Source organism: Prionailurus bengalensis, chromosome A1 (genome assembly GCF_016509475.1).
Source record: "Prionailurus bengalensis isolate Pbe53 chromosome A1, Fcat_Pben_1.1_paternal_pri, whole genome shotgun sequence".
Classification (NCBI taxonomy): Eukaryota; Metazoa; Chordata; class Mammalia; order Carnivora; family Felidae; genus Prionailurus; species Prionailurus bengalensis.
The window spans coordinates 210,568,927-210,596,071 of NC_057343.1; the positions used below are offsets into that span (position 1 = coordinate 210,568,927).

The 27,145-nt window shown below is 36.9% G+C and overlaps 1 protein-coding gene across 1 annotated transcript in view; it reads left to right on the forward strand.

Moving 5' to 3' along the window:
• Window positions 1-27,145, forward strand: part of NUP155 (nucleoporin 155) — a 72,635-nt gene that overhangs the window by 4,676 nt on the left and 40,814 nt on the right. The window contains exons 3-13 of the mRNA XM_043599733.1: window positions 2,673-2,769; window positions 5,604-5,674; window positions 11,582-11,674; window positions 12,433-12,599; window positions 15,141-15,246; window positions 16,236-16,309; window positions 17,083-17,174; window positions 18,858-18,955; window positions 19,452-19,604; window positions 23,179-23,279; window positions 25,814-25,984. Coding sequence (XP_043455668.1) covers window positions 2,673-2,769; window positions 5,604-5,674; window positions 11,582-11,674; window positions 12,433-12,599; window positions 15,141-15,246; window positions 16,236-16,309; window positions 17,083-17,174; window positions 18,858-18,955; window positions 19,452-19,604; window positions 23,179-23,279; window positions 25,814-25,984 — 1,223 coding nt within the window. The remainder of the gene's footprint in view (window positions 1-2,672; window positions 2,770-5,603; window positions 5,675-11,581; window positions 11,675-12,432; window positions 12,600-15,140; window positions 15,247-16,235; window positions 16,310-17,082; window positions 17,175-18,857; window positions 18,956-19,451; window positions 19,605-23,178; window positions 23,280-25,813; window positions 25,985-27,145) is intronic.

Consider the following 27,145-nt stretch of genomic DNA (forward strand, 5'->3'; position numbering starts at 1 on the left):
TCCCCCCCTCTCCCCCTCCCCCCCTCCCCCTCTCCCTCTCTCCTTCTCTCCCCCTCTCCCTCTCTCCTTCTCTCCCTCTCTCTCTCTCTCTCTCTCTCCCTCTCCTCTCTCTCTCTCTCCTCTCTCTTTCTCTCTCTCTGCCTCTACCCTGCTCACACTCACCTTCTCTCTCAAAATAAATAAGATAAACTTAAAAAAAAAATCTTAAGAAAGAATTAAAATTATAAGTGATTGAATTTCTAAGGATCACAATAAGAATGAAACACTAATGGAATCTTCATAGACTGAATTGCTAGAGGAGTTTTCTTACCCTCTAAAAAAAGATCTCATCTGATTCTTTTAAAGTATGGCATACCCTATAAAGGCATTAGATTTATAGTTATTTGCAGGGCGCCTAGGTAGCTCAGTCGGTTGGGGGGCCAACTTTGGCTCAGGTTATGATCTCATCGTTAGTGGGTTCAAGCCATGCATCGGGCTCTGTGTTGACAGCTCAGAGCCTGGAGCCTGCTTTGTATCTTCCTCTCTGTCTGCCACTCCCCCACTCCTGTGTTTTCTCTCTCTCTCTCTCTCTCTCTCAAAATTAAATAAACATTAAAAAAAAGATTTATAGTTATTTGTTAGGAAGCTTCTGTATCAATCTATAGCTCTCATAATATAGACATTAAGATGATATGCTAAAATTTAATCTGAGGGGCACCTAGGTGGCTCAGTCGGTTAAGCATCCGACTTCAGGTCATGATCTCATGGTCCGTGAGTTCAAGCCCCGCGTCAGGCTCTGTGCTGACAGCTCAGAGCCTGGAGCCTGCTTCCGATTCTGTGTCTCCCTCTCTCTCTGACCCTCCCCCATTCATGCTCTGTCTCTCTCTGTCTCAAAAATAAATAAAAACATTAAAAAAATTTTTTTTAATAAAATAAAATTTAATCTGAGACTTTTAAAAATATATTAAACTATTTAAAGGAAAAGTGTTTCAAATTTCAGTACAGTCTGCTTTAGAAAAATAAAGGAAATGGAAAATTAAGAAAATAGTTATAAATAGAAAAACTAGTAGAATCTAATATTTTTCCTAAACTTTTCAGTATTTCTCTGAGACTTTGTAAAATAACGTTATTAAATATACAACACTTCTTATCCCATACTCTATCTTTTCTTAGTTTCTTAATATTCTTTTTTTTTTTAATTTTTTTTAAACGTTTATTTATTTTTGAGACAGAGACAGAGCATGAACGGGGGAGAGGCAGAGAGAGAGAGAGACACAGAATCTGAAACAGGCTCCAGGCTCTGAGCAGTCAGCACAGAGCCCGACGCGGGGCTCGAACTCACGGACCATGAGATCATGACCTGAGCCGAAGTTGGATGCTTAACCGACCAAGCCACCCAGGCGCCCAGTTTCTTAATATTCTTTTTTTTTTTTTTTTTTAAATTTTTTTTTTCAACGTTTTTTATTTATTTTTGGGACAGAGAGAGACAGAGCATGAACGGGCGAGGGGCAGAGAGAGAGGGAGACACAGAATCGGAAACAGGCTCCAGGCTCTGAGCCATCAGCCCAGAGCCCGACACGGGGCTCGAACTCACGGACCGCGAGATCGTGACCTGGCTGAAGTCGGACGCTTAACCGACTGTGCCACCCAGGCGCCCCTCTTAATATTCTTTAATCTTCTGATAATACCATGCAAAAAATTATCATTTAATTAAGAAATTATTTTATTTCACAATTTTTTCCTCATCTTATGATTACATAATATAATTCTTCGTCTATTTTTCAATTGCACTATATATAAGAAGCTTGCAAATTGTCACCTGGCCTAACTTTAGCATGCCTTATGTTTTTTTTTTTTTTTTTATCACTCTTGCTCTTATGCAGTTGGGAGAAAGTGGTCCAGTAGAACAGTTTTTTCATGTCAAAATTTAATGGTGTTATTCATGATCAATATTCGTCTTTAATAATGGTAAAAACATTATATTTGTCCTTTAAAATACATTTTAAGTGGTCAAATGGCATTATTTAGGAATTGTAAATTGCAGGTTTATTTCTGTCATACACTATGTCTTTAAACTCATTAGAAATCAAGATATTTTATTTGCTTTTTCTTCTTTTTAAAAAATTTTTTTAATGTTTATTCATTTTTGAGAGACAGAGCATGAGTGGGGGAGGGGCAGAGAGAGAAGGAGACAGAATCCGAAGCAGGCTCCAGGCTCTGAGCTGTCAGCACAGAGCCTGATGTGGGGCTCGAATTCATGAACCCTGAGATCATGACCTGAGCTGAAGTCAGACACTTAATGGACTGAGCTACCGAGGCACCCTTTATTGCTTTTTCTATTAAAAAGTGGACAGATCGGGGCGCCTGGGTGGCGCAGTCGGTTAAGCGTCCGACTTCAGCCAGGTCACGATCTCGCGGTCTGTGAGTTCAAGCCCCGCGTCAGGCTCTGGGCTGATGGCTCAGAGCCTGGAGCCTGTTTCCGATTCTGTGTCTCCCTCTCTCTCTGCCCCTCGCCCGTTCATGCTCTGTCTCTCTCTGTCCCAAAAATAAATAAACGTTGAAAAAAAAAATTAAAAAAAAAAAAGTGGACAGATCATGATTTTTTAATCATAAATTTTAAATCAAAATCTTTCAAAATAAGCTTAAGAAAGAGAAGATTGAGATCTTTTTGCCTTACATCCACACTACTTCAGATATGCAGTGTAACTGCATGATGGGTGTGTTCCCTCCTATCAGCAGAGCTTGGCTCACAATTGACAGTGACATATTCATGTGGAACTATGAAGATGGGTATGTATTTAATGCTGGTTTGCTTTAGCATGATTAGAAGTTAGATTATCTTAATGGCAGCTAGTATTCTACTCATCAGAAGCTGCCTGGTTTATTTTTCATTCAGCTAACATCTGGGTCAGTGCTTCTCAGTATGCATACTGATCACCTGAGAATGAGGTTAAAAGTGCGGATACTGTTATAGTACTTCTGAGTGAGCCTCGAGAGTCTGCATTTGTAACAACCTCCCAGTGATGCTGCCAGTCTAAGTACCACTCTGAGTAGCAGGGGTTTAGTTTCCAAGCTCTTATCTTCCAATAAGATAATCTGTTAGTAGTTTTTTGAGAGATGGTTTGACATCTTTAAAGACCTGTATTTTTGATGCATTTTTATGAATTGGGAGGCTCTTAATTCATTGAAGTGGCTAAACAGTTTTATTCCATGAGGTTGGCCATGTGTAATTTGAGTGTATATAGTAATCTGAGTGACAGCTCAAGACATTTTTGCTAAAATAGTTTATTGATCTGGTTATCTCACTCTGGCTTTTTGAAGATAAATTTTGGCTTACTACCATTTCTCTCTCATAATGTCTTTAGGGGATTAGTGGGATAACCAGAGGAAGGCCCTTGTAGTTGTTTCTCTTGCCCTTGGGTAATTAAAGCACCTGTTAGGAATGCACACACGTGCACACACACACACACACACACACACTATCACTGAATTAAAGTGATACTAAATGAGAACTTGTAGCTTAAATAAAAATATTTTTGTTCTCTGATTTTTTTTTCATTTAGAACTTTTCATAGCTATTTTTTATGGTTGAACTGTTATATAGTTCTAATAGCAGTGATGTATGGTTGTGATTTTTCTTCATATACCCTGAACTTCAGTTGCTTTTATTATTGTAACATAGTTGTTTTGATACTAAGGAATAAAACAACTTGATTTAGGTGTGGATCTGTTTAGAAAAACAAACACACAAAAAAATTATGTTATAGACAAATGTAAGGATAATTTCCTTAAAAAGGATTTCTCTTTAATGAAAATTTCTGTATTTCCATCAACATGTAATGTATCCATGTAATAAAATGTTGAATTTATTATGTATCAGACACTCTTTTGTGCTAGGAACAATATTGAATGTGGTAAGTGTAGCTCCTGTCCTCATGGAATATACACTCCAACCTTACCGTGTTCAAACTAGAACTTATTTAAAGAAAAATTATTTGAACAGTGTGCTTACTGAAAAAAATCAAGGCACAAATCCTCGGTATATAAATCTTTAGTTCACAAATTCAATTCTGCAAAAATGTTAGTTTTCATTTCAATTATTCCATTAGCTTTTTATTATAAATCCTAATACCACATGGATAATAGGAACGTAATCTTGTTCAATTCATTGTTCTGAAACACCTAACATCCCCAGTATTGGTCTTAGTTTCTGGAGGTTGTGCCAGTTTTCACAGCATGGGGAAATGGGAAAACCTGGTCCACATATGTGGCCATTTAGGAGTTTTCTTTCTGTTTGCTTGGCTCTTTTCAGGACAACCAGAAAATTTTTTCAAGGTCTGGATCATGTATATATATGATCCAGATATGATCCACATATATATGATACATATGTATATGTGTATATGTATGTATATATATGTATATATATATATGTATATATGTATGTGAATATCCCTCCCCCCCCCCCCCCCCCCCCGGGCATATTTATCCTACTTGGTGTTCTCTGAGTTTCTTGGATCTTTGGTTTGATGTCTTTCATTTTTGGAAATTTCTCAGTGATTATCTTCAAATATTTGTTCTGCCCCATTCTCTTCCTCTCCCTTCTGAGATTTTTACACTTCCGATAGATTGTTTGATGTTATTCAAAACAGATTTTGGATACTTTGTTCTGTTTTTGTTTCTCCATTCTTTTTGTTTGTTTCAATTTGGACAATTGCTGTTGACCCAAATTCAAGTTCATGGATTCTTTTGTTAAGTATGTCAAGTCTACTTAAAAAGTTCTTACAAGATGGTCTTTCTTTATGCTGTGCTTTTTATTTCTAACATTTTCACTTATTTCTTGTAATTTTCATCTCTCTGCTGAAATTCCTTATTTGCTTATTTATATTGTCCCCTTTTTTCATTAATACCTATATGATAATCATTTATTTTAAATTTCCTGTCTTATAGTTCAGACATCTGTCTCCTAGCTGAGTCCATTTCTGTTGATTTCTTTGTTTCTTGACAGGCTTTTTTTTCCTGTGCTTTTTTGTGTCTCATGTGTTTATTTTTAAGCCAGATGCCATGTGTAGGACAGTGGACACTGTAGTAAGTAGTGTTTATCCATCCTAAGATATGGGTATGTCTCTTTTTTTGCTAGGGCCTATCAAGTAGGTCTTTATTTCGGGGAAAGTTAACTTTTTCCAAGTCAAGAGTTGAGTTGAGTTTGGTTTTGTTATTGCTCTGGTTACCCTCAGTGGACCACAGGTTTCAAATTCCTTAGAATTACTTTGCACTTAGAATGTAGGTTGGGTTCCTAGAGACTTTTTCTCAGTGTTTCTGTCCACCCTCAGCCATAGGCTTTTCCTGTGAGTCTGTTCTTCTGAGAGGGTCTTAACCCAACAGAACTGCTATTACTTGAGATTTGCAGCCTGGCTGAGGAGAAGTTTGGAATGGGGAGCAGCTATCTCTGTTTGCCTGGTTTATGCTTAGCTTTAGACAGGCCTGTGTGCCTGAATCTTGGAACTGAAACAGTTTTGTTTGCTGGCTTATTTTTCACTACATCCTGTAGTCTTAAAGAATATTTTAGGATAAAACTTTGTTTTCTGTGTATGTATAACATGTTTTTCTTTACCGTTTGACAGAGGAGACCTTGCCTATTTTGATGGACTTAGTGAGACTATTCTTGCTGTGGGGCTTGTGAAACCAAAAGCTGGTAAGAAATAAAAATGTAATGCTAATGTTTGTATATAATGGTTTAGAACTGAGTAACAACACATTTTAAGTAGTTGAAATTTTTATCAAATATTTGTTCTGAATTCTAAGTAGAAACATAGAAAGTGATTAGGAATATTTAATAGTTTACTCACTTTATGGTAGAAATGAGTCTGTCTTTAAAATTATTAAATTGGGGCACCTAACTGGCTCAGTTGGTAGAGCATGTGACTCTTGATCTCAGGGTCATGAGTTCAAGCCCCATCCTGGGTGTAGAGCTTACTTAAAAAATTTTGTGGGGACAGGGGAGGTACCTGTGTGGCTCAGTTGGTTGAGCATGCAACTCTTGATTTTGGCTCACGTCATGATCTCATGGTTCATGAGTTTAAGCCCTGTATCTGGCTCTGTGCTGGTAATGCAGAGTCTGCTTGAGATTTTCCCTCCCTCTCTTTCTGCCCCACCCCTGCTGTTTGTCTGTCTGTCTGTCTCTCTCTCAAAATAACTAAATAAACTTAAAAAAATTTTTTTAGGGACGCCTGGGTAGCTCCGTTGGTTAAGTGTCCGACCTTAGCTCAGATCATGATCTTGTGGTTTGTGGGTTTGAGCCCCACGTCGGGCTCTGTGCTAACAGCTCAGAGCCTGGAGCCTGCGTTGGATTCTGTGCCTCCTCTCTCTGCCCTCTCCTGGCTCACGCTCTGTCTGTCTCTCTCTCTCTCCTTCAAAAATAAGTAAACATTAAAAAAAAATAAAAGAAAAAATTTTTAAATAAAATTGTTAAACTATAATTTCTGCATTTTATCTTGCTTATTTTTTGTTACTCTTTGATGATGTACCTAAAGTTTTTTGCATTATACATTTTTCATCAGTTAGTAAATTTAATGTTAAAAACCATTTTTGTCTCTATGTTTTTGGTTTGTTTTCTTTTTGTGGGTCTTTTTTCCTTCTTGAGAGTGAGAGAGAGACTGATTGCCAGAGCACACTCAGAGGAGGGGAAGAAGGAGAGAGAGAGAGAGAGAGAGAGAGAGACTCTTAGCAGGCTCTGCACCCAGCACAGAGCCCCACAAGGGGCTTGATCTCACCACCATGAGATCATGACCTGAGCTGAAATCAAGAGTTGAACATTTAAGTGATTGAGCTACGCAGGCGCCCCATCTCTGCATTTTTTTTTTTTTTTAGTCTTGATGTCCAATGGAAATGAAAAGAGAATTCAGAATAAATCTTAAAGAAGTGAGAAGTGGTGTTTAATTTAACAGTTTCAACTTCATTATACAGATTTTTTATCAGAGCTAATGACAAAATAATGGATTGATTTAAATTTAATATAGATTTTTTTTTGATATATGAGAAATCTTACTACAATGGGAAATAGTAGACAAAATTGTTTGTAATGCCTGAATAAAATTTTGAGGTCACAACTGTTTTGAAATTATAATTCACATGGTACAGACATGTAGTCTTAAACAGTTTATGTGATTATATTATAAACTTATTTCCTTAACATAGAACCTCAAAGTATTCTCAACCCTGAGGTATGTATCTCTCTTTTCTTCATTTAAAAGTTTATTCATAATAACAGTCAACGACTGTCCCTGCCCTCTATTGTAAAACATAAATTGTCCATCTAAGATAAATACTAAAATTTTGTACTACTCAAACGTAAACTTCAGTGCAAAATTAAAATTATGGCATAGTCTTTGATATGGCAACAAAGGTGTTATCTTTGATAATGAAACAATTCTGGCTTTTCTGTCAGTAAGTACTGAAAATTTTGACTCTGGAATGTAATGTTAAAGCTGACGAAGTCCATATATTACTTTGCCTTTTGCAAGAAAATACTATTCTTGGGGCATCTGGGTGACTCAGTTGGTTAAACGTCCGGCTCTTGATTTCAGCTTAGGTCATGATGTCACAGTTTGTGGGATTGAACCCCTCGTCAGGCTCTGTGCTGACAGTGCATAGCCTGCTTGGGATTCTCTCCCTCTCTCTCTCCCCCTCCCCCACATGCACACATGCTTTCTCTCTAAATAAATAAATAAATAAATAAATATTTTTGAAGTTAAAGTCATTTTTTTCTTTTTTTATTATTATTTTTTTAATGTTTCATTTATTTTTGAAACAGGGAGAGACAGAGCTTGAACAGGGGAGGGTCAGAGAGAGGGAGACACAGAATCTGAAACAGGCTCCAGGCTCTGAGCTGTCAGCACAGAGCCCGACGCGGGGCTCGAACTCACGGACTGAGAGATCATGACCTGAGCTGAAGTCGGATGCTTAACTGACTGAGCCACCCAGGCGCCCCTAAAGTCATTGTTTTCTAAGTCAGGCTTTTTGGCACGAGTTTGCTTTATTGGTGAATTCTGTGTAAGCAAGAAGAGTATGAATACATGTTTCAATTTTATGATTGTTTGAATAAAACAGGAATTTTTCAGTGATTTTTAGCATTTGCAGGTTTTTGTCTACAAATTGACAAGGTTTAGTCATTTTTTGAGTTCAGGGATGCATTTCTCATGTATTGAAAGATTCAGATAGTTGTCTAGTTTCAATCTCCTCTTCTTGGGAGGTAACTTACCTGAAAGAGCTTATGGCTTTTGGACATTTTTCATTATAGTGATTGTGAGTGATTAGTGGTTATGAGTCAATTTACGTCATCTGTATGACCCAGTGGGACTGCCACCAAAGTCAAATCATATGTAAACTCCTTCCTGGAAGTTATTCTTGGAATGGTCTTTCTTTGTGTTTTGAATACAGTAAACCTCCTACCTCAAATGTAGTCAATTCTGTCTATTGATTTAGAGAGTGCGCAAGCGACAGGGGAGGGGCAGGTGGAGAGGGAGGGAGAGAGAGACTATTAAGCAGGCTCCATGCTTTGTGCGAGCCCAATACGGGGATCATTCCCACAACCCTGGGATCGTGACCTGAGTCAAAAGCAAGAGTTGGATGCTTAACTGACTGAGCTACCCAGACACCCGTAGTCAATTACTTCTGGAAAGCCAGTGGACTTTTCAGTAGAAGAGAAGAGCTTTGTATTTTTGTTTCTGAACCAACATCTCTTGAAAAGGTACCAATTCATACTGTCATTGAAGTTGCCTTAGAAGTTGAAGGTACCATTGGCCAAATTTTCAGTGCCAAAGCATGCCTTTGTAAAAGTGCAGTGAGTTATGTATGGTTCTTTTGAGTTTCTTCATCAAAGCAGCAAAAGCAGATGGGTTAGCAAAGGATCTTAAGTGCTTGTATTTGTGCACAAGTATTACACTTTTTCTTTCAAAACTTTTTCAAAACCTTAAAACTTTTTCATTCAAAAGTAGTGAAATTTGGAACTGGTTCACAGACCTAAACAACTTATGTTAATTTCTAAAAAGTGCTAATAAGATAATGTACTTTATAGATAAGAAGTGAAGGTTGACAAAAGGAAGAAATGTCAGTCATTTAACCTTGCTGCATCCTGAAGGGAGATGGCTTCCATTTCTACCATTTTCTGTTGCAAAATACTTGAATAAATGATGAGAGATTTAGAGAAGATGACATCATTTGACAAGATACTACTTTCCTTACCTTTCTCTACTCAAAGTCGTAAACCAGCTCCATCATCCATAGAATTCCTACTTCACTAGAGTTTGTGTAATCAAAGATGACTTCTTTGGCATCGCCTGGTGACTGAATACTTTGAGCTAAGGCTTCTATTAAGGAAAACATAAGTTTTCATAAAGTTTAGGCTTTTTAAGTCAATTTTTCATGAAATATCAGGTATATTTTGAGTTCATTAGGTAGAAGATCTGTGCCTTCAGCTTAACTGACTGGAAGCTTGATACACAAAGCTGACTTTTGTACCCCTCAGTGTTCATCAGTGAAAGTAAAAGTTTGGTACTTTCTGTGGCATTATATACCCTTAAGCAGGCCAAAGGTATATACATGAAGAGATGTCCATAATTGTAACATAAGATATATTTCCTTTTATTCCTATCAGTAAGGCACTGTTTTTGGACATTGTAACATGACGTGTCATCTCGTGCCTGTACGCATTTCTTAATGTTAATACCATAAAAAGAAAATAAAGTTAAACAGTACCTTAGCATGAATTTTAAAAAAAGCTTGCACTTGGTAATGTCCCCTCTGAAACTATAAATTATCTGATTTTGATATATAAATTCATCTGGGAAACTCATTTAATATATGAACTCATATCTGTTTCTATGAATTTGACTATAGGCATCTGACATAAGTGGAATTATATGGTATTTTTTCTTTGCGACTGGTTTATTTCACTTATAATGATCTTAAGATTCATTCCTGTTACAGTATGTGTCTGAATTTCCTTTTTAAAGACTGGATCCTATTCTATTTTATTGTATATGTAGACCACATTTTGTTTATCTATTCATCTGTTAGTGGACACTTGGATTGCTTCCACTTTATAGGTACTGTGAATTATGCTGCTATGAATGTGGGTGTACAAATAGAAAGCTTTATATTTTAATAAACAGACTATTTTATGCCATTCTGATTTTGGAATTAAAAGTTTTTTTTTTAATACAGTTTTTAAAATTTATTTTGTTTTTTTTAATTTTTTTTAATTTTTTTTATTTAAAAAAATATTTTTTTAATGTTTATTTATTTTTGAGACAGAGAGAGACAGAACATGAACAGGGGAGGGGCAGAGAGAGAGGGAGACACAGAATCTGAAACAGGCTCCAGGCTCTGAGCTGTCAGCAGAGAGCCCAATGCGGGGCTCGAACTCACGGACTGTGAGATCATGACCTGAGCCGAAGTCGGATGCTTAACCGACCAAGCCACCTAGGTGCCCCTTTAAAATTTATTTTGAGAGAGAGCACATGTGCATGCATGCAGTGGGGAGCGGGGAGGCCAGAGAAGGAGGGAGAGAGAGAATCCCAAGCAGTCTCCGCACTTTCAGTGCATAGCCCAGCATGGGGCTTGAACTCACAAACTGTGAGATCATGACTTGAGCTGAGATCAAGAGTCGGACTCTTACCTGACTGAGCCACTCAGGTGCACCATGTAATGCTGATTTGAAATGGCATTAAATACTGAAGTGCTTCTTTTATTTTTTTAAAGTTTATTTTTTTTGAGAGAGAGAGAGCTCGCACGAGAGGAGTGGTAGATTAGAGAAAGAGGGAGAGAGAGAATCCCAACCAGGCTCCTTGCTGTTAGTGTGGGGCATGATGTGGGCTTCAGTCTCAAGAACCATGAGATCATGGGGTTCCTGGGTCATTCACTCAGTTAAGCATCTGACTTCGGCTCAGGTTATGATCTCATGGTTTGTGGGTTCAAGCCTCACGTCAGGTTCTGTGCTGACAGCTCTGAGCCTAGAGCCTGCTTCAGATTCTGTGTCTCCCTGTCTCTGCTGCCCCTTCCCCCTGCCCACTCATGCTCGGTCTCTCAAAAATAAAAATAAACGTTAAAAAAAAAAAAAAAAGAACCGTGAGATCATGACCTGAGCTGAAACCAAGAGTCTATCGCTTAACTAACTGACTGAGCCAACCAGGTGCCCCTGAAGTGTTTCTTTTTTAATATGGTTCTTTTTTGTATTACTATTTACTTATTTAAATGATCATAGGTAGTAATATTTTAACATCAAATTAAAGTGAGTTCAGACATTTCATATACTATTTAAATGATTTTTTTTTTTTTTTTTTTTAAGTAGGCTCCACACCCAATGTGGGGCTTGAATTCACGACCTCAGGATCAAGAGTCGCATCCTTTACCCACTGAGCCAGCCAGGTGTCCCCTTCATATACTATTTAATCACTAGTTCATTTTAATGATAAAGTCATTAGTCTATTAATGCTTAGATAGTGGATGTGGATGTAATGGTAAAACCATGGTCTATTAGTGCTTAAATAGTGTAAGTGGAGTTTTTTGGAATAATCCCTAACCCATGTCTCCTCTATCTTAGGCATCTTTCAACCTCATGTACGGCACCTGCTGGTTTTGGCAACCCCTGTGGATATAGTGATTCTTGGACTTAGCTATGCTAATTTACAAACAGGTATAGCAATCCATATGTGGTATTTTTAAAATAAGCATGTTAGCCAGTTTAATTAAAAGCTAATTTTTTGACTAAGTTAACTTTCCAGACTATTTGCTCATAGCAAAATAATGTTTCCCCACAGGGATGGTACCTTTCAGGTTAGTAGCTTCACCAAACAAGTATTTTGAATATGTTTACCGTATTAACGTACACTCCTTAAATGTACAATATAAAATGGTAGTAAAAGAGAAACAATTGACACTAGCGAGTTTTTCCAGTAGTGCTTTCAATTTCTTCGTTTCTAGTTTTTTGAATAGCTATTTTAACACACACAATACTGAAACGTACGTTCTTTCCTTTAACATAAGAAGACCTTGGTTTATTACTAGTACATTCAGTGGTTTCTTTTGCATTGTGGCAACCTGGGTGAAATGCTGAATTTCAGTGACTCAAATTAATGATTATTACTATCACATCCTTAGGCTTGTTTGTAAAATTTAATAATTTGGGAGAGTTTTTGATGTTGTATAATGTTACATATATTAAACTTATATGTTATAAATTTTTTATGTATGTACATAATTATAGGTTCTATTTAACTTGAATAAATTGTATCAGACTTTTTGCAGTAATTTAAAAATTATGTTCTACAAGCTTTCGGATAGATCAATAAGAATTCAGTAAAAATAACAATTCTGAAGATAATGCAGTGATTGTCTCAAACTTTAAACAAGCTCATAAGCTGATTCCTGTGTTCTTTCTTTAAAAAAAAATAGGTTCTGGAGTTCTTAATGACAGTATGTGTGGTGGAATGCAGTTGCTTCCAGATCCCTTATATTCTCTTCCCACTGATAATACTTATCTTTTAACAATAACTTCCACTGATAATGGCAGAATTTTCTTGGCTGGAAAGGACGGCTGTTTATACGAAGTAGCATACCAAGTAAGTCTAGCATTTATAAACATTTTTTTGTCTCTCTTGATTTTTTTCATTTTTAGGGATAGATTTTGCTTTTGTTTTCTAATTATATAAGCATACTAATAAATTCTTAGAGAAAGTATTCATACATATAGTTAAAACCATAGTCTTCCATGACTATACCATGCCTATGAAACCCAGTCCTCTCTTCTAGAAATAAATAGCATCATCAGTTCTGAATATTATTTTTTTAGAAAATGATCCACTGATAATTGTAAGTATAGCTGTATATTTATGTATGTCTATACACACACACACACACACACACACACGTATACAATTACATAATGTACTTTTCTGTATGTATGCTTTTACTTAGGTTATTACTTACTGTTACATAATTGGCTTCTCACTAAATTGTTGCTTTGTGATTACTGCATATTTGTCTGTAAAATGGATGTGCATTGTTTACTTAACAGTTTTTTTTTTTTTTTAGTTTTTTAAAATTTATTTTGAAAAAGAGGGAGGGAGGGAGAGAGAGAGAATCCCAAGCAGGCTCTGTGCTGTCAGTGCAGCCTGAATTTGGGCTCGAATTCACGAACTGTGAGATCATGACCTGAGCCAAAATCAAGAGTCAGATGCTTAACTGACTGAGCCACCCAGGCGCCCCTTAGCAAATCCTTTCTTGATGGACTTCTAGGTTTTCAGTTTCTCTCTTCACAAATAATGCTTTTGCAGCCCTCCTTTGTATATGTGTAGATACTTTTTTGTTTAGAGACTTTTAATTCTAATGTTGGGTTATAGAGTATATGCATTTAAAATTGTATTCATGTTTTCATATTGCCCTCTAAGAGTTTTAGACTCTTAGCAGGCTTCTGTGAATGTACCCCACCACCACCCCCCACTAATGCTACTATTAACAAATTTACTAATTTTGGCCGATGTGATTAGAGGGAATTTTTTTTTTTTTCCTGGTTGAGTTGAGGGAGGATCTTTTCATGTATTTTTGGTCATGTATGTTTTCTCTACTCTGAAATGCCCCTTTATGTCTTATCCCTATTGTATTACTGCCTTTTTCATAAGGTAAATGTTAGGGAACTGATAAAGTAACATTCTTAGAGTCACATAATTAGTGGCAGAGCTAGGGCAACAACCCCGGTCAGCTGTGTTTTTTATATTACATAGTATCTCTTACCCATTTTCTCTTGGCTTTGTTCATTATCAAAAAAGTAGGGAGGGGCACCTGGGTGGCTCAGTTGGTTGAGTGTCTGACTTGGGCGCGGATCATGATCTCGTGGTTCAAGAGTTTGAGCCCTGCACCGGGCTCTGTGTGGACAGCTCAGAGCCTGGAGCCTGCTTTGGATTCTGTGTCTCCCTCTTTCTCTGCCCTCCCCTGCTTGCACTCTGTCTCCCCCTCTCAAAAATAAATAGTAGGGGCGCCTGGGTGGCGCAGTCGGTTAAGCGTCCAACTTCAGCCAGGTCACGATCTCACGGTCCGTGAGTTCGAGCCCCGTGTCAGGCTCTGGGCTGATGGCTCGGAGCCTGGAGCCTGTTTCCAATTCTGTGTCTCCCTCTCTCTCTGCCCCTCCCCCGTTCATGCTCTGTCTCTCTCTGTCCCAAAAATAAATAAACGTTGAAAAAAAAAATTTTTTTTAAATAAATAAATAAATAGTAAAAAAAAAAATTTTGTATGGCAAAAGTCAGTCATTGAGAAGTACTCTGTAGATTGTGATTGTGATGGCTGCTGTTGTTAAAATTTCTTTTTAGCTGAAGTGGGAATAGATGATACAGGTACCTCTCTCCTGTGTTCTTTGAGCTCTTATAAACTGCACTTATTTGCTTTACTACTTTTATTTTTTATTTATTTAAAATAAAAAAATTTTTTTTAACATTTATTTATTTTTGAGAGAGAGCATGAGCATGGGAGGGGCAGGGAGAGAGGGAGACACAGAATGCGAAGCAGTCTCCAGGCTCCGAGCTGTCAGCCCAGAGCCTGATGCGGGTCTCGAACTCACACACTGTGAGATCATGACCTGAGCTGAAGTTGGATGCTTAACCAACTAAGCCACCCAGGCGCCCCTATTTTTAAATATTTATTTTTGAAAGGGGTGGGGAGGGGCAGAGAGAGGGGGAAGTACAGAATCTGAAGCAGGCTCCGGGCTCTGAGCTGTTGGCACAGAGCCCGACGCAGGGCTTAAACCCACAAGCCCTGAAATCATGACCTGAACCGAAGTTGGATGCTTAACCTACCGAGCCACCCATGTGCCCTTGCTTTACTGCTTTTAAATAAAAGAATTTTTAAGATAACTAAAATATGAGTGTATTAACAGCACTGTGAGGTTTTGAAATAGCTGATTTCATTGAGAGCAGTGATATGATTATGGCTAACTACATTTTCTGTTTTTAATTAAAGGACTAAACAATATTCTGAATAGTATGTCTCATTGACAGTTGTTGGTATTTCATTACCGTTTGAGGATTTTTGTACACATGAGTATACGGTAGTTGCTTTGATGGGTGTACCTACATTTACAGGTCTTCCTTCTTTCAATTTTTTCTTTTAAGGCAGAAGCAGGTTGGTTTAGCCAAAGATGTCGGAAAATAAACCACTCAAAGAGTGCACTTTCTTTCCTTGTTCCTTCATTGCTACAGTTTACATTCTCAGAAGATGGTAAGTAGAAAACAATAAATTTGGCAAACACAGTTTTTTTTAACAGATTGTTGACTTCACCGTTTTCTTCAGAAATTCCTTTTTTTTTTTTAATGCTTATTTATTTTGGGGCTGGGGGAGCAGAGACAGAGACAGAGAACCCCAAGCAGGTTCTGCACTTGTGCCTGACTTAGGGCTCAGACTCACAAACGATGACATTATGACCTGAGCCCAGATCAAGAGTTGGGCACTAAACTGACTGAGCCACCCAGGTGCCCCCAGAAATTCTCATTCTTTTTTTTTTTTAAAGAATTTTTTTTTCAACGTTTATTTATTTTTGGGACAGAGAGAGACAGAGCATGAACGGGGGAGGGGCAGAGAGAGAGGGAGACACAGAATCGGAAACAGGCTCCAGGCTCTGAGCCATCAGCCCAGAGCCTGACGCGGGGCTCGAACTCACGGACCGCGAGATCGTGACCTGGCTGAAGTCGGACGCTTAACCGACTGCGCCACCCAGGCGCCCCCAGAAATTCTCATTCTTAACTGAAAGTTTGTCTTATTAAATAACATTTGGCATATATTCATAAGGGGTTTAAAGGAAGAAGAGATTATAAAATAGACAGTGTTGGTTTTATTCCCAAGTTCCTATGAATGTAGCATTACAGAGCATGGGTCTAAAACAGCTGTATGTACTGAAACCAATACATGTTTTGTCTGTCTAGAACAAATTGAATATGAGTAAATGAATATATCTGAGTTTTTAATAGAATTAGAGATTTAGGCCGGTGAAATAATTAAAAACTAGTGAGATAAGATAAATACATTCAAAAAACATTGTGACTGAAGTTTTAAACTTTTTCCCTTCACACAGTGATTCATTAAACTAAACTGGAAGTTTCTTGAACACACTGAGTATAATTATTCCTGTGTTTCTAGCATATAGTAAACAGTCATTAAATGTTGGATGAAGAAATAATGAAGAATAATGTAGAGTTTTTTTTGTCTTATAGATCCTATTCTTCAAATTGCAATTGATAATTCTAGAAATATTTTATATACACGATCTGAGAAAGGAGTAATACAGGTAAGTATTAATATTACACTGCCATTTAAGTGGGGGGAAGAATATCCCTGTTTTTAAGAAGGAGATTCAGTTACTCTTAGCCTTTTCCTATAGGCTGTGTGCTTTTTTAAAAAACTACTTCTCGGGGTGCCTGGGTGGCTCAGTCAGTTAAGCATCTGACTTCAGGTCATGATCTCATGGTTTGTGAGTTCGAGCCCCACGTCAGGCTCTGTACTGACAGCTCAGAGCCTGGAGCCTGCTTCCGATTCTGTGTCTCCCTCTCTCTCTGCCCCTCCCCTGCTCAGGCTCTGTCTCTCTCTGTGTCTCTAAAGTCAATAAACGTTAAAAAAAATTCTTTAAAAAAAACTACTTCTCAGGGTCCCTTTATTGTGAAATTTTAAATCTCTGAATGTTACCAAATCTGATTGAAGTGCCACAATTAAAGGATCCCTGAAAAGGAGGAGTCTCTTCAATAAAATATTACTTAAAAGATTATTTTGTAAAGTACACATGGGTTATAGTTATGTTTAAGTGGGTACAATTTTTTTTTTTTATTTTTTTTCAACGTTTTTATTTATTTTTGGGACAGAGAGAGGCAGAGCATGAACGGGGGAGGGGCAGAGAGAGAGGGAGACACAGAATCGGAAACAGGCTCCAGGCTCCGAGCCATCAGCCCAGAGCCTGACGCGGGGCTCGAACTCACAGACCGTGAGATGGTGACCTGGCTGAAGTCGGACGCTTAACCGACTGCGCCACCCAGGCGCCCCTAAGTGGGTACAATTTTTTGTTCACAGGTTTATGATTTGGGCCACGATGGACAAGGAATGAGCAGAGTTGCCTCAGTTTCGCAGAATTCTATTGTCTCTGCTGCTGGAAACATTGCTAGGTAATATATAATTTATTGTCAGACATTTCATTTACAGGCATAGTTAAGCTATTTGTGTACAGCATACTAAGATTCTTTTCTCTTCAAAATATCTCTAAAAGATCAGGAATGCTGAAGGAGATGACATTGGAGGCTCTGAGCTGCTAGAGAAAGACTCTTAATTCTGATGTTGGATGGTTTGAAACAAGGCAGACTGGTTTTACAGTGTAAAGTACAGTTTGACATGTTTAGGTTGTCTGTACAGGCAATTACAGGAGTTATGACTAAGAAACGACATGCCTCAAAGTTCCCCACTTGTAAACACTCCAACCTTTTAACAGGCCTGCGTTGTATAAGATTAGCTGGTCTGATAATTGACACAAGTACCCTTTGGGAATACAGGAACTTTACAGTCGTATTGTCTACATTGTATTCTTGAGGAAACTAAAACTAATAGCGTGATGATTTATCTGAAGTGTGACTCCTCAATAAATACTAGAATCAAGGCTTCAGCCAAGTCTTCAGACACTATACACTATGATTTACATGTATCACAACTAATTTAGCTCAAGTGCGAAAATTCTTACAACAAAGGGCTCAAATTTTCAGCGTCAGTTTTCTGTGTGCTTGGGTCATTGCTGCATTGAGATATCCTAGTGAAAAATCAATGTTTTCTTTGCTTTTCAGTGACAAAAAAAATTCTCAAGGCAGACCATCTAAAACAAAGTTTTTCCTTTTTCGGCTCCTGACTTTTTTTTTTTTTTTTTTGGAATTGTTTTCAAATCCCAGAAAAATTAGAAGAGCAGCATGGTAAAAACTGATACACCCTTTATCCAAATTTAACAGTTGTTAACCATTTTCCCTTATTTGCTGACTTTCTTTCTTATGAACTACTTGAAAGTAACTTGCAGACATGACTTGACATGACTTTCCTCCTTACATCCTTCAACCTTCATTTCCCAAGTCTCTTATATAAGCACAATACCAATTCCACACCTAAAATAATTAATAATTTTGTGATACTATCTTGTAATTATACAGTTCATATTAAATTACTTAACAGTCCCAGAAATCTTTCGTAACAGTTTTTCTTTTCATTTTTCTCCGGATTCAGTCAGAGCCCATGAATTACATTGGTCATTTGTCTTATTGACATAGAACAGATGTCTCACTGTCTTTCTTTTTCCCTGCTTTGGTGGGGTGCTGGAGTCTTATTTGTAGAATATCTCATTTTCTGTATTTGTCTTTTTCATTGTCATTAGATTAAAAAAATAGACAATTTTTTTTTTTTTTTTGGCCAGTGTTACATAGATGATGTGAACTCCTTGTAGTGTTACATCAGTAGGTACCTATTACCAGTTTTTGCACTATGGACTACTTGGCTAAGGTGCTGTTTACCAGGTCTCTCTGTTATAAAGTTTCATTTTTCCTTCTTTTTAATTAGTGGTAATCTTTATAATGATAATTTGATGCTCTGAGAACCCCTTATTCCTCATTAACCATTTACCCAATGGAATTAGTCTTTTATGATCTTTCAGAAAAGAGTTACTTGTAACAATATTAATGTAAACTCATATTCAGGGGTTTTTGCTGGCGCTTGCTGCTGTTGTATTAATTTTCTAAGAAGTTAGTCTTATTTTAGCATATTTAGATATTTAGTAGACCATTTTAAAAATAAACTTTAGTTTTTTTCCTTTCTTGTAGGACCATAGATCGTTCTGTTTTTAAGCCAATTGTTCAAATAGCAGTGATTGAAAATTCTGAATCGCTGGATTGTCAGTTATTGGCAGTCACACATGCAGGTATGTTGTTTAATTCATATGTCTGCTATTGCTGTTAGGACTTGATAATCTTCAGATTTGGAAAATTATTATTAGAAATATATTTTTACTTGTGTATTAATTATCAAGCAATATTAATAACTCATAAAGTTAAAGATTTTGAAAATTAGAAATTTTTCCCTGGTTCTTTCTCCTCATTTTATAGATGTAAAGCTAGGCCTAAAAAGTAAAGTGGCTAATATTCAGTGACGGAGCCTGAATAGGAACAAGGACTCCCTTGGCTTAAAATTGCAGATTCTTTCTACTAAAATGTGTTGATTCACCTGTCAGTTCCAAGTGACAGCTTCTTAGAAATCTACTTCGGGTCATATTACACATGAGGACTTTGCATCAGTCAGGAAAGTGATGTGTGGCTTTAACAGGTGTCTGGTGTTACTCTGTGGAATTGCTTCAATAACATATATACCTCGGGATTTTCATTTTCTGTTACTGATGTATAATTTTACTCCATCATCAGGTGTAAGGTTATATTTCAGCACTTGTCCATTCAGACAGCCATTAGCACGACCTAACACATTGACACTGGTTCACGTTCGCTTACCTCCTGGATTCTCAGCATCTTCAACAGTGGAAAAACCTTCAAAAGTACATAAAGCACTTTACAGTAAAGGTAAATTCTGAAATACTATCAGATTTAAGATTTTTTTTTTAATTCTTAAAATTAGAATGTCTTTTGAGCCATTTGAAAATAACACATTTTCCAATAAAATTTAGACTGTTTTAGTTTTTTACCTTAATTATGGTTTTAAAACCTAGAACCTTAATGGACTTAAGACTGATGTCACTAAAGTCAATATAAAGGAAAGAAGTTAGCGGGAGGGGCTGGAATTGAGCACAGCAGACTAAATTTCAAAATCAAACTGTCATGTCAACTAGTATTGCTAAGATGATGCTTTTATAGCCTCTTTTATCTCTGCCATTCCACTAGTTTAGCTTCATCATTTTTATTCATGATGTGTTTGGGATAACCAGTACATGAAATTCTATTTCATTGAATATTAGATACCATTGACTGAAAGTGACAACATTTTTATGTACTAATTATGCTTTTTAAAGTTAATAATTAATTCATAAGCCCATTGATTAAAAACTATATCCTAACTTTAGAAATTTTAAGATGTTGGGGTACCTAGGTAGTTCAGTTGATTGAGCCTCTGTCTTTTTTTTTTAATTTTTTTATTTAATTTTATATTTTTAATTTACATCCAGGTTAGCTATAGTGCAACAATGCTTTCAGGGGTAGATTCCTTAATGCCCCTTACCCATTTAGCCTATCCCCCCTCCCACAACCCCTGCAGCAACCCTCTGTTCTCCATATTTAAGAGTCTCTTATGTTTTATCCCCCTCCCTGTTTTTATATTATTTTTGCTTCCCTTCTCTTGTGTTCATTTGTTCTGTGTCTTAAAGGCCTCATATGGGTGAAGTCATATGATATTTGTCTTTCTGACTAATTTCACTTAGCATAATACCCTCTGTTCCATTCATGTAGTTGCAAATGGCAAGATTTCATTCTTTTTGATTGCTGAGTAATACTCCATTGTATATATACACCACATCTTTATCCATTCATCCATCGATGAACATTTGGACTCTTTCCCTACTTGGGCTATTGTTGATAGTTCTGCTATAAACATTGGGGTGCATGTGGCCCTTCGAAACAGCATACCTGTATCCCTTGAATAAATACCTAGTAGTGCAGTTGCTGGGTCATAGGGTAGTTCTATTTTTAATTTTTTGAGGAACCTCCATACTGTTTTCCAGAGTGGCTGCACCAGTTTGCATTCCCACCAGCAGTGCAAAAAAGATCCTTTTTCTCCACATCCTTGCTAACATCCGTTGTTGCCTCAGTTGTTAATGTTAGCCATTCTGACAGGTGTGAGGTGGTATCTCATTGTGATTTTGATTTGTATTTCCTTGATGAAGAGTGATGTTGAGCATTTTTTCATGTGTCTGTTGGCCATCCGGATGTCTTTGGAGAAGTGTCTATTCATGTCTTTTGCCCATTTCTTCACTGGATTATTTGTTTTTTGGGTGTGGAGTTTGAGAAGTTCTTTATAGATTTTGGATACTAACCCTTTATCTGATATGTCGTTTGCACATATCTTCTCCCATTCAGTTGGTTGCCTTTTAGTTTTGCTGATTGCTTCCTTTGCTGAGGTCCCAGTAGTTCATTTTTGCTTTTGTTTCCCTTGCCTCTGGAGATGTGTTGGGTAAGAAGTTGCTGCAGGCAAGATCAAAGAGGTTTTTGCCTTTCTCCTCAAGGATTTTGATGGCTTCCTGTCTTACATTGAGGTCTTTCATCCATTTTGAGTTTATTTTTGTGTGTGGTGTAAGGAAGTGGTCCAGGTTCATTTTTCTGCATGTCGCTGTCCAGTTTTCCCAGCACCACTTGCTGAAGAGACTGTCTTTATTTTTATTCCATTGGATATTCTTTCCTGCTTTGTCAAAGATGAGTTGGCCATACGTTTGTGGATCCATTGCTGGGTTCTCTTTTCTGTTCCATTGATTTGAGTGTCTGTTTTTGTGCCAGTACCATACTGTCTTGATGATTACAGCTTTGTAATTCAGCTTGAAGTCCGGGATTGTGATGCCTCCTGCTTTGGTTTTCTTTTTCAAGATTGCTTTGGCTATTTGGGGTCTTCTCTGATTCCATACAAATTTTAGAATTGTTTGTTCTAGCTCTGAGAAGAATGCTGGTGTTATTTTGATAGGGATTGCATTGAATATGTAGATTGCTTTGGGTAGTATTGACATTTAGCAATATTTGTTCTTCCTATCCAGGAGCATGGAATATTTTTCCATTTTTTTGTGTCTTCCATTTCTTTCATAAGCTTTCTATAGATTTTTCACCTCTTTGGTTAGATTGATTCCTAGGTATTTTATGGTTTTGGGTAGAATTGTAAATGGGATCAATTCCTTGATTTCTCTTTCTGTTGCTTCATTGTTGGTGTATAGGAATACAACTGATTTCTGTGCATTGATTTTATATCCTGCAACTTTGCTGAATTCATGAATCAGTTCTACCAGTTTTTTGGTGGAATCTTTTGGGTTTTCCATATAGAGTGTCATATCATTTGCAAAGAGTGAGGAGCATTTGACTCTTTATATCAGCTCAGATCATGATCTCACGGTCATGAGATCAATCCCTACATTAGGCTCTGCATTGAGCCTAGAGCCTGCTGGGGATTCTCTCTCGCCCTCTTTCTCCCTGCCCCTCCCCGACTTGTGCTCTCTCTCAAAATAAATAAATAAGCAAACATTTTTAAAATAGAAAACTTGGGGCACCTGGGTGGCTCAGTCGGTTAAACATCTGACTTCAGCTCAGGTCATGATCTCATGGTTCATGGGTTCGAGCCCCACATGGGCTCTGTGCTGACAGCTCAGAGCCTGGAGCCTGCTTCAGATTCTGTGTCTCCCTCTCTCTCTGCCCCTCCCCTGTTCACACTGTCTCTCTCTGTCTCTCAAATAAATAAATGTAAAAAAAATTTAAAAAATAAATAAATAAAATAAAGTAAAATAGAAAACTTAAGGGGCACCTGGGTGGTTCAGTTGGTTGAGCATCCGACCTTGGCTAAGGTCATGATCTCCTGGTTCATGGGTTTGAGCCTCACATCAGGCTGTATGCTGACAGCTCACAGCCTGGAGCCTGTTTCGGATTCTATGTTTCCCTCTCTCTCTCTGCTCTTCCCCCAGTCTGTCTCTCTCTCTCTCTCTCTCTCTCTCTCTCTCTCTCTCTCTGTCTCTCACAAAAATAAGTATAAACACTAAAAAATAATAGAATCATGGGAATCTACTCCCAAAACCAAGAGCACGCTATATACACTTATATACTATAAGTGTACAAGTACTTGTATACTTGTACTATATACACTATATACACATTAGCTAACTTGACAGTAAATTATATTTAGAGAAAAAAAATAGAAATTTTAAGATGTGAAAAAAGTGTTTACCCAAAAGAAATGAAGTAGAAGATCTGGAACACTTGATGATTCTACCCTACCAATAATTATATGTCCTTTTAGGGGATTAATTTTTGTTTATTTTGTAACTTACTTATTGTGATGCACGTTATATATATGTGTTATATGTATTAATATTAGTAATAACTAATATTACTAATTAAGGTAATTAGGGATGCATATTATTTGGCATTCCTTAAGATTTTGTGTTTTAAACTTTAGGTATTCTACTGATGGCAGCCTCAGAAAATGAAGATAATGACATTTTGTGGTGTGTTAACCATGATACATTTCCTTTCCAAAAGCCAATGATGGAAACCCAGGTAAGTTATCCTGAGAATCTTAAGGAACTTTTTATATATTTTATAATATTAACTGAAGAGTAAAATTGAAAGAATCTTTATGTTGTGATATTTATCTTGAATACTCATATATGATTAGAAATTGAAAATAAGTGAATTCTGTTAATTCTTTGTTTTTCCTCTGAGGTTGGTTAATCATTAAAACTATGTTTTGACATTGGAGCCCTTTTAGAATGGTTTTCATAATGTACCCCAAAATGCATGTTTTTTCTGAAATGACTTTTGTCCCATTTAAATATATTGGATTTTCAGTTATTTAATTATGAGGCCATCCACTATAGTTATGACTTAGAATTTTATCTTAATGATGCCTTTAATTTATAGTTCTGCCTGCATTCAAAAATTTGTTTAATTGTAGAAATTTTCAAGCGTGCACAAAAATAGAATGATAAATCAAACCCCCATAATTAAAGAATTACCAACCCTTTCCCCATCTTGTTTCATCTCTCCCCTGTGTATACAAATATGCACACACAAACACATGGTTGTGTTTTAAAAGCAGATATCACCACATATTCCATGATGTCAACACGGAGTTCCTAGGTAAGGTTTGCCGCCCCGGCCTGCCTTGGCCCAGTCCCACACCTGGGCTGCTCATCTCAGCCCTCAGCATAGAAGGAGCTAAGGAGAGGCCAGTGCCACCAAGAGTATGGCTAGGGGAGCCATCTATGCTCCTTCCCATTGGTATCCCCTGTTCACCCCTATCTGTTAATCCTAAATGCCCTCGCATAACCCATGCTGCTTGGCCCCTGAGGATGCTGATCAAACCAAATAAATATACTCCTTTTGGAATCATCTCTTTAAAAGGCATTTTTGGTTCCAGCTGCTGCCAACTGCTTCCTGGTTATTCTCAAACTTAAGCCCTTTTAGTTATGAGGAGCAGGAAAGGTATGTAGATGACAGGAAGAAGAAAGCATCCCCAGGGAGGGGGCATGGTTTGAATGGGCTCTTCCAAGTTTCTGACATGGCCCAGGGAGCTGAGGTAGAGGGTAGGTATGGAAGCAAAAAGCATTTTTCTCATTCTTTTTTTTTTTTTTCCCATTATTTAAGCTTTACTGAGCACTGATTATGTGTCTCATCCTGTGGTAGACTGTGAGGATTCAGAACTCATTAAGATACAAACCTTATCCTGATGGAAGCACATTGTTAGAAAGTGCAGGTTTGAATTCTGGCTCCCATTTCCTTAAAGCTGTGGCTCAAAGTGTTTAATGTATCTGTGGCCCTCAATTACTTTGTCTATAGTAGGTATAAGAATACCTACCTTTGTGGGTTTGTTGTAGGATTAAATGAGTTCATGTGTGTAAAGCACTCAGCATACTGCCTGGCATATATGAAGCACTCAATAAGTGATTAAAAATGATAACTGTTATTTTTTTTAGCAAATACTATGCATCATATCCTTTCATTTGTATAATACTTGTTCCCAAATATGGACTTTTAAAAAGAAAAACAGTTACCAAATATAAATGTAGCGCATGGACTTTAACCAAATTATACTCTCCCCAAAACAGCTATATAAGACATTAGAACAGTGGGGAAATTCTGTATTGACTGGGCATTAGGCTATTGTTAACATTCTTAAATGTTACAGTAGCATGGTTATCTAAGAAAACACCCTTATTTTTAGGAGATGCATGGAAAAGTATATGGGAGTGACGTGTCATTTTCAAATGGTTCAGTTTATATATATATATATATATATATATATATATATTTATTTATATATAAATTTATATATATTTATATATAAATAATATATATATTTGCCATATATATATATGGCAAAATGCTAATAGTTATTGAATCCAGGTATTGGGAATATAGACATTTATTGTGCCTTAAACATTTTTAGAAGTTTGGAATTTTTTATAATAAAAGTACTTTAGAAAATTAAAACACTTTAAAAAGAAGTAGCTTAGAAAGCAAAAACTTCAGAAGAGAACAAAAATCTGTATGTCAGCAAAGGGAAGTGTTAAACCTATCCAATCTATCCTGGAAAGATGGTAGGATATAGTTTTTGGTTATTGAAAAATTGTAATCCTAGTAAATACTGTTTACAGTTAATCTATTTTTTAGATGAAGTTTATGTATTTATTTTTGAGAGAGAGGCAAGAGAGAATCCCAAGCAGGCACCATGCTGCCAGTGTGGAGCCTGACCCTGGGCTCCACTCCATAACTGCAAGATTATGACCTGAGCTGAAATCAAGAGTCGGACACAACCGACTGAGCCATCCAGGCACCCCTGTTTACAGTTAATCATAAGAAAATTTTGCCTCTGCCTTCTAGTATGAAAGATTATTGTCATAGAAGATGACCTTATTAGAGGAATAGACAGAACGTTAAATAGAAACTTGAGAATGTTTACATTCATGGGTTATTAATTTATGAAATTCTGCATTTTCTTAGAGATTAGACCTATATATTTTTCCTTTTTAGAAGGTTTTGCTTTATGTAACTTTGATAACAGGTATAAAATGTTTATTTCTTCTGTGTAGATGACAACCCGTGTTGATGGTCATTCATGGGCTCTCTCTGCAATAGATGAGTTGAAAGTAGATAAAATTATTACACCCTTAAATAAGGATCATATTCCCATAACTGACTCACCAGTTGTGGTACAGCAGCACATGTTGCCTCCAAAGAAATTTGTTCTCCTCTCAGCACAGGTATGTACACGTTCTCTTAAGGTGGGGTCAAAAAAGAAGCAGTGTTTAATGTTAAGATATTCTGCAATATTTGCTTAATAGAGTCATTTACGTAAGTGCTTCAGGAAGTTTTACTCTTAAAGATATTCTTAAGGAATAATTTGTTAAGTACCAAAAATGCAACAAAAAACTTGCTCATAAAGTGTTATACTTTCTCTTTTTTTTTTAAAATTTTTTTTTTTCCAACGTTTATTTATTTTTGGGACATAGAGAGACAGAGCATGAACGGGGGAGGGGCAGAGAGAGAGGGAGACACAGAATCGGAAACAGGCTCCAGGCTCTGAGCCATCAGCCCAGAGCCTGACGCGGGGCTCGAACTCACGGACCGCGAGATCGTGACCTGGCTGAAGTCGGACACTTAACCGACTGCGCCACCCAGGCGCCCCTTTTTTTTTTTTTTTTTTTTTTTTTTTTTTAAATTTTTTTTTTTTTTTTTTTTAAAGTGTTATACTTTTTCTAAAGCAGCATTTCTAGTACCAGTGTTGAGTGGCATAAAATAAAATAACCCAAGTTTTTTGTAATTCTCACTTATTAAAAAACATTGTTTGGTATTTGTTTTTTGAATAGTAATGCATTAACAAAATTCAACTGGCATAACAGGGAGTACGCAGAGTAAATCCTTCCTTGCAGTTGAGGTCCCTTCCCTACAGACCCATGTATGTCATCAGCATCTGTGTGTCCTTCCAGAGGTGCAGATGTATAAACTATAAAATAATGGTAGCATATTCTATACACTGTTTTATATCTTGTTTTTTATATTTCAGATATATACTTTAGAGATCTTTCCATATAATCATATAAAGAACTTTCTCATTTTGTGTTTGAAAGGTTTTCTTTTATATGCATGTGCCATATTTTATGAGGCCCCTATTAATGGATTATCTTTTGCTGTTTGTAATGCTACAATCTTGTGCATGTATCATTTTCTGTTTGTATGAATAAAGCTGTAGCACTGCATCTGCTGGGTCAAAGAATATGTGCATTTCTAATTTTGATAAATGTTGCCAGATTCCCCTGTATTCATACATATATGCATATATTCAATATTGATGAATATTGAGTACCTATTTCCTTACATCTTGTCCCAACTATAATACATCATTTTATTAAGAGTAAGATGGA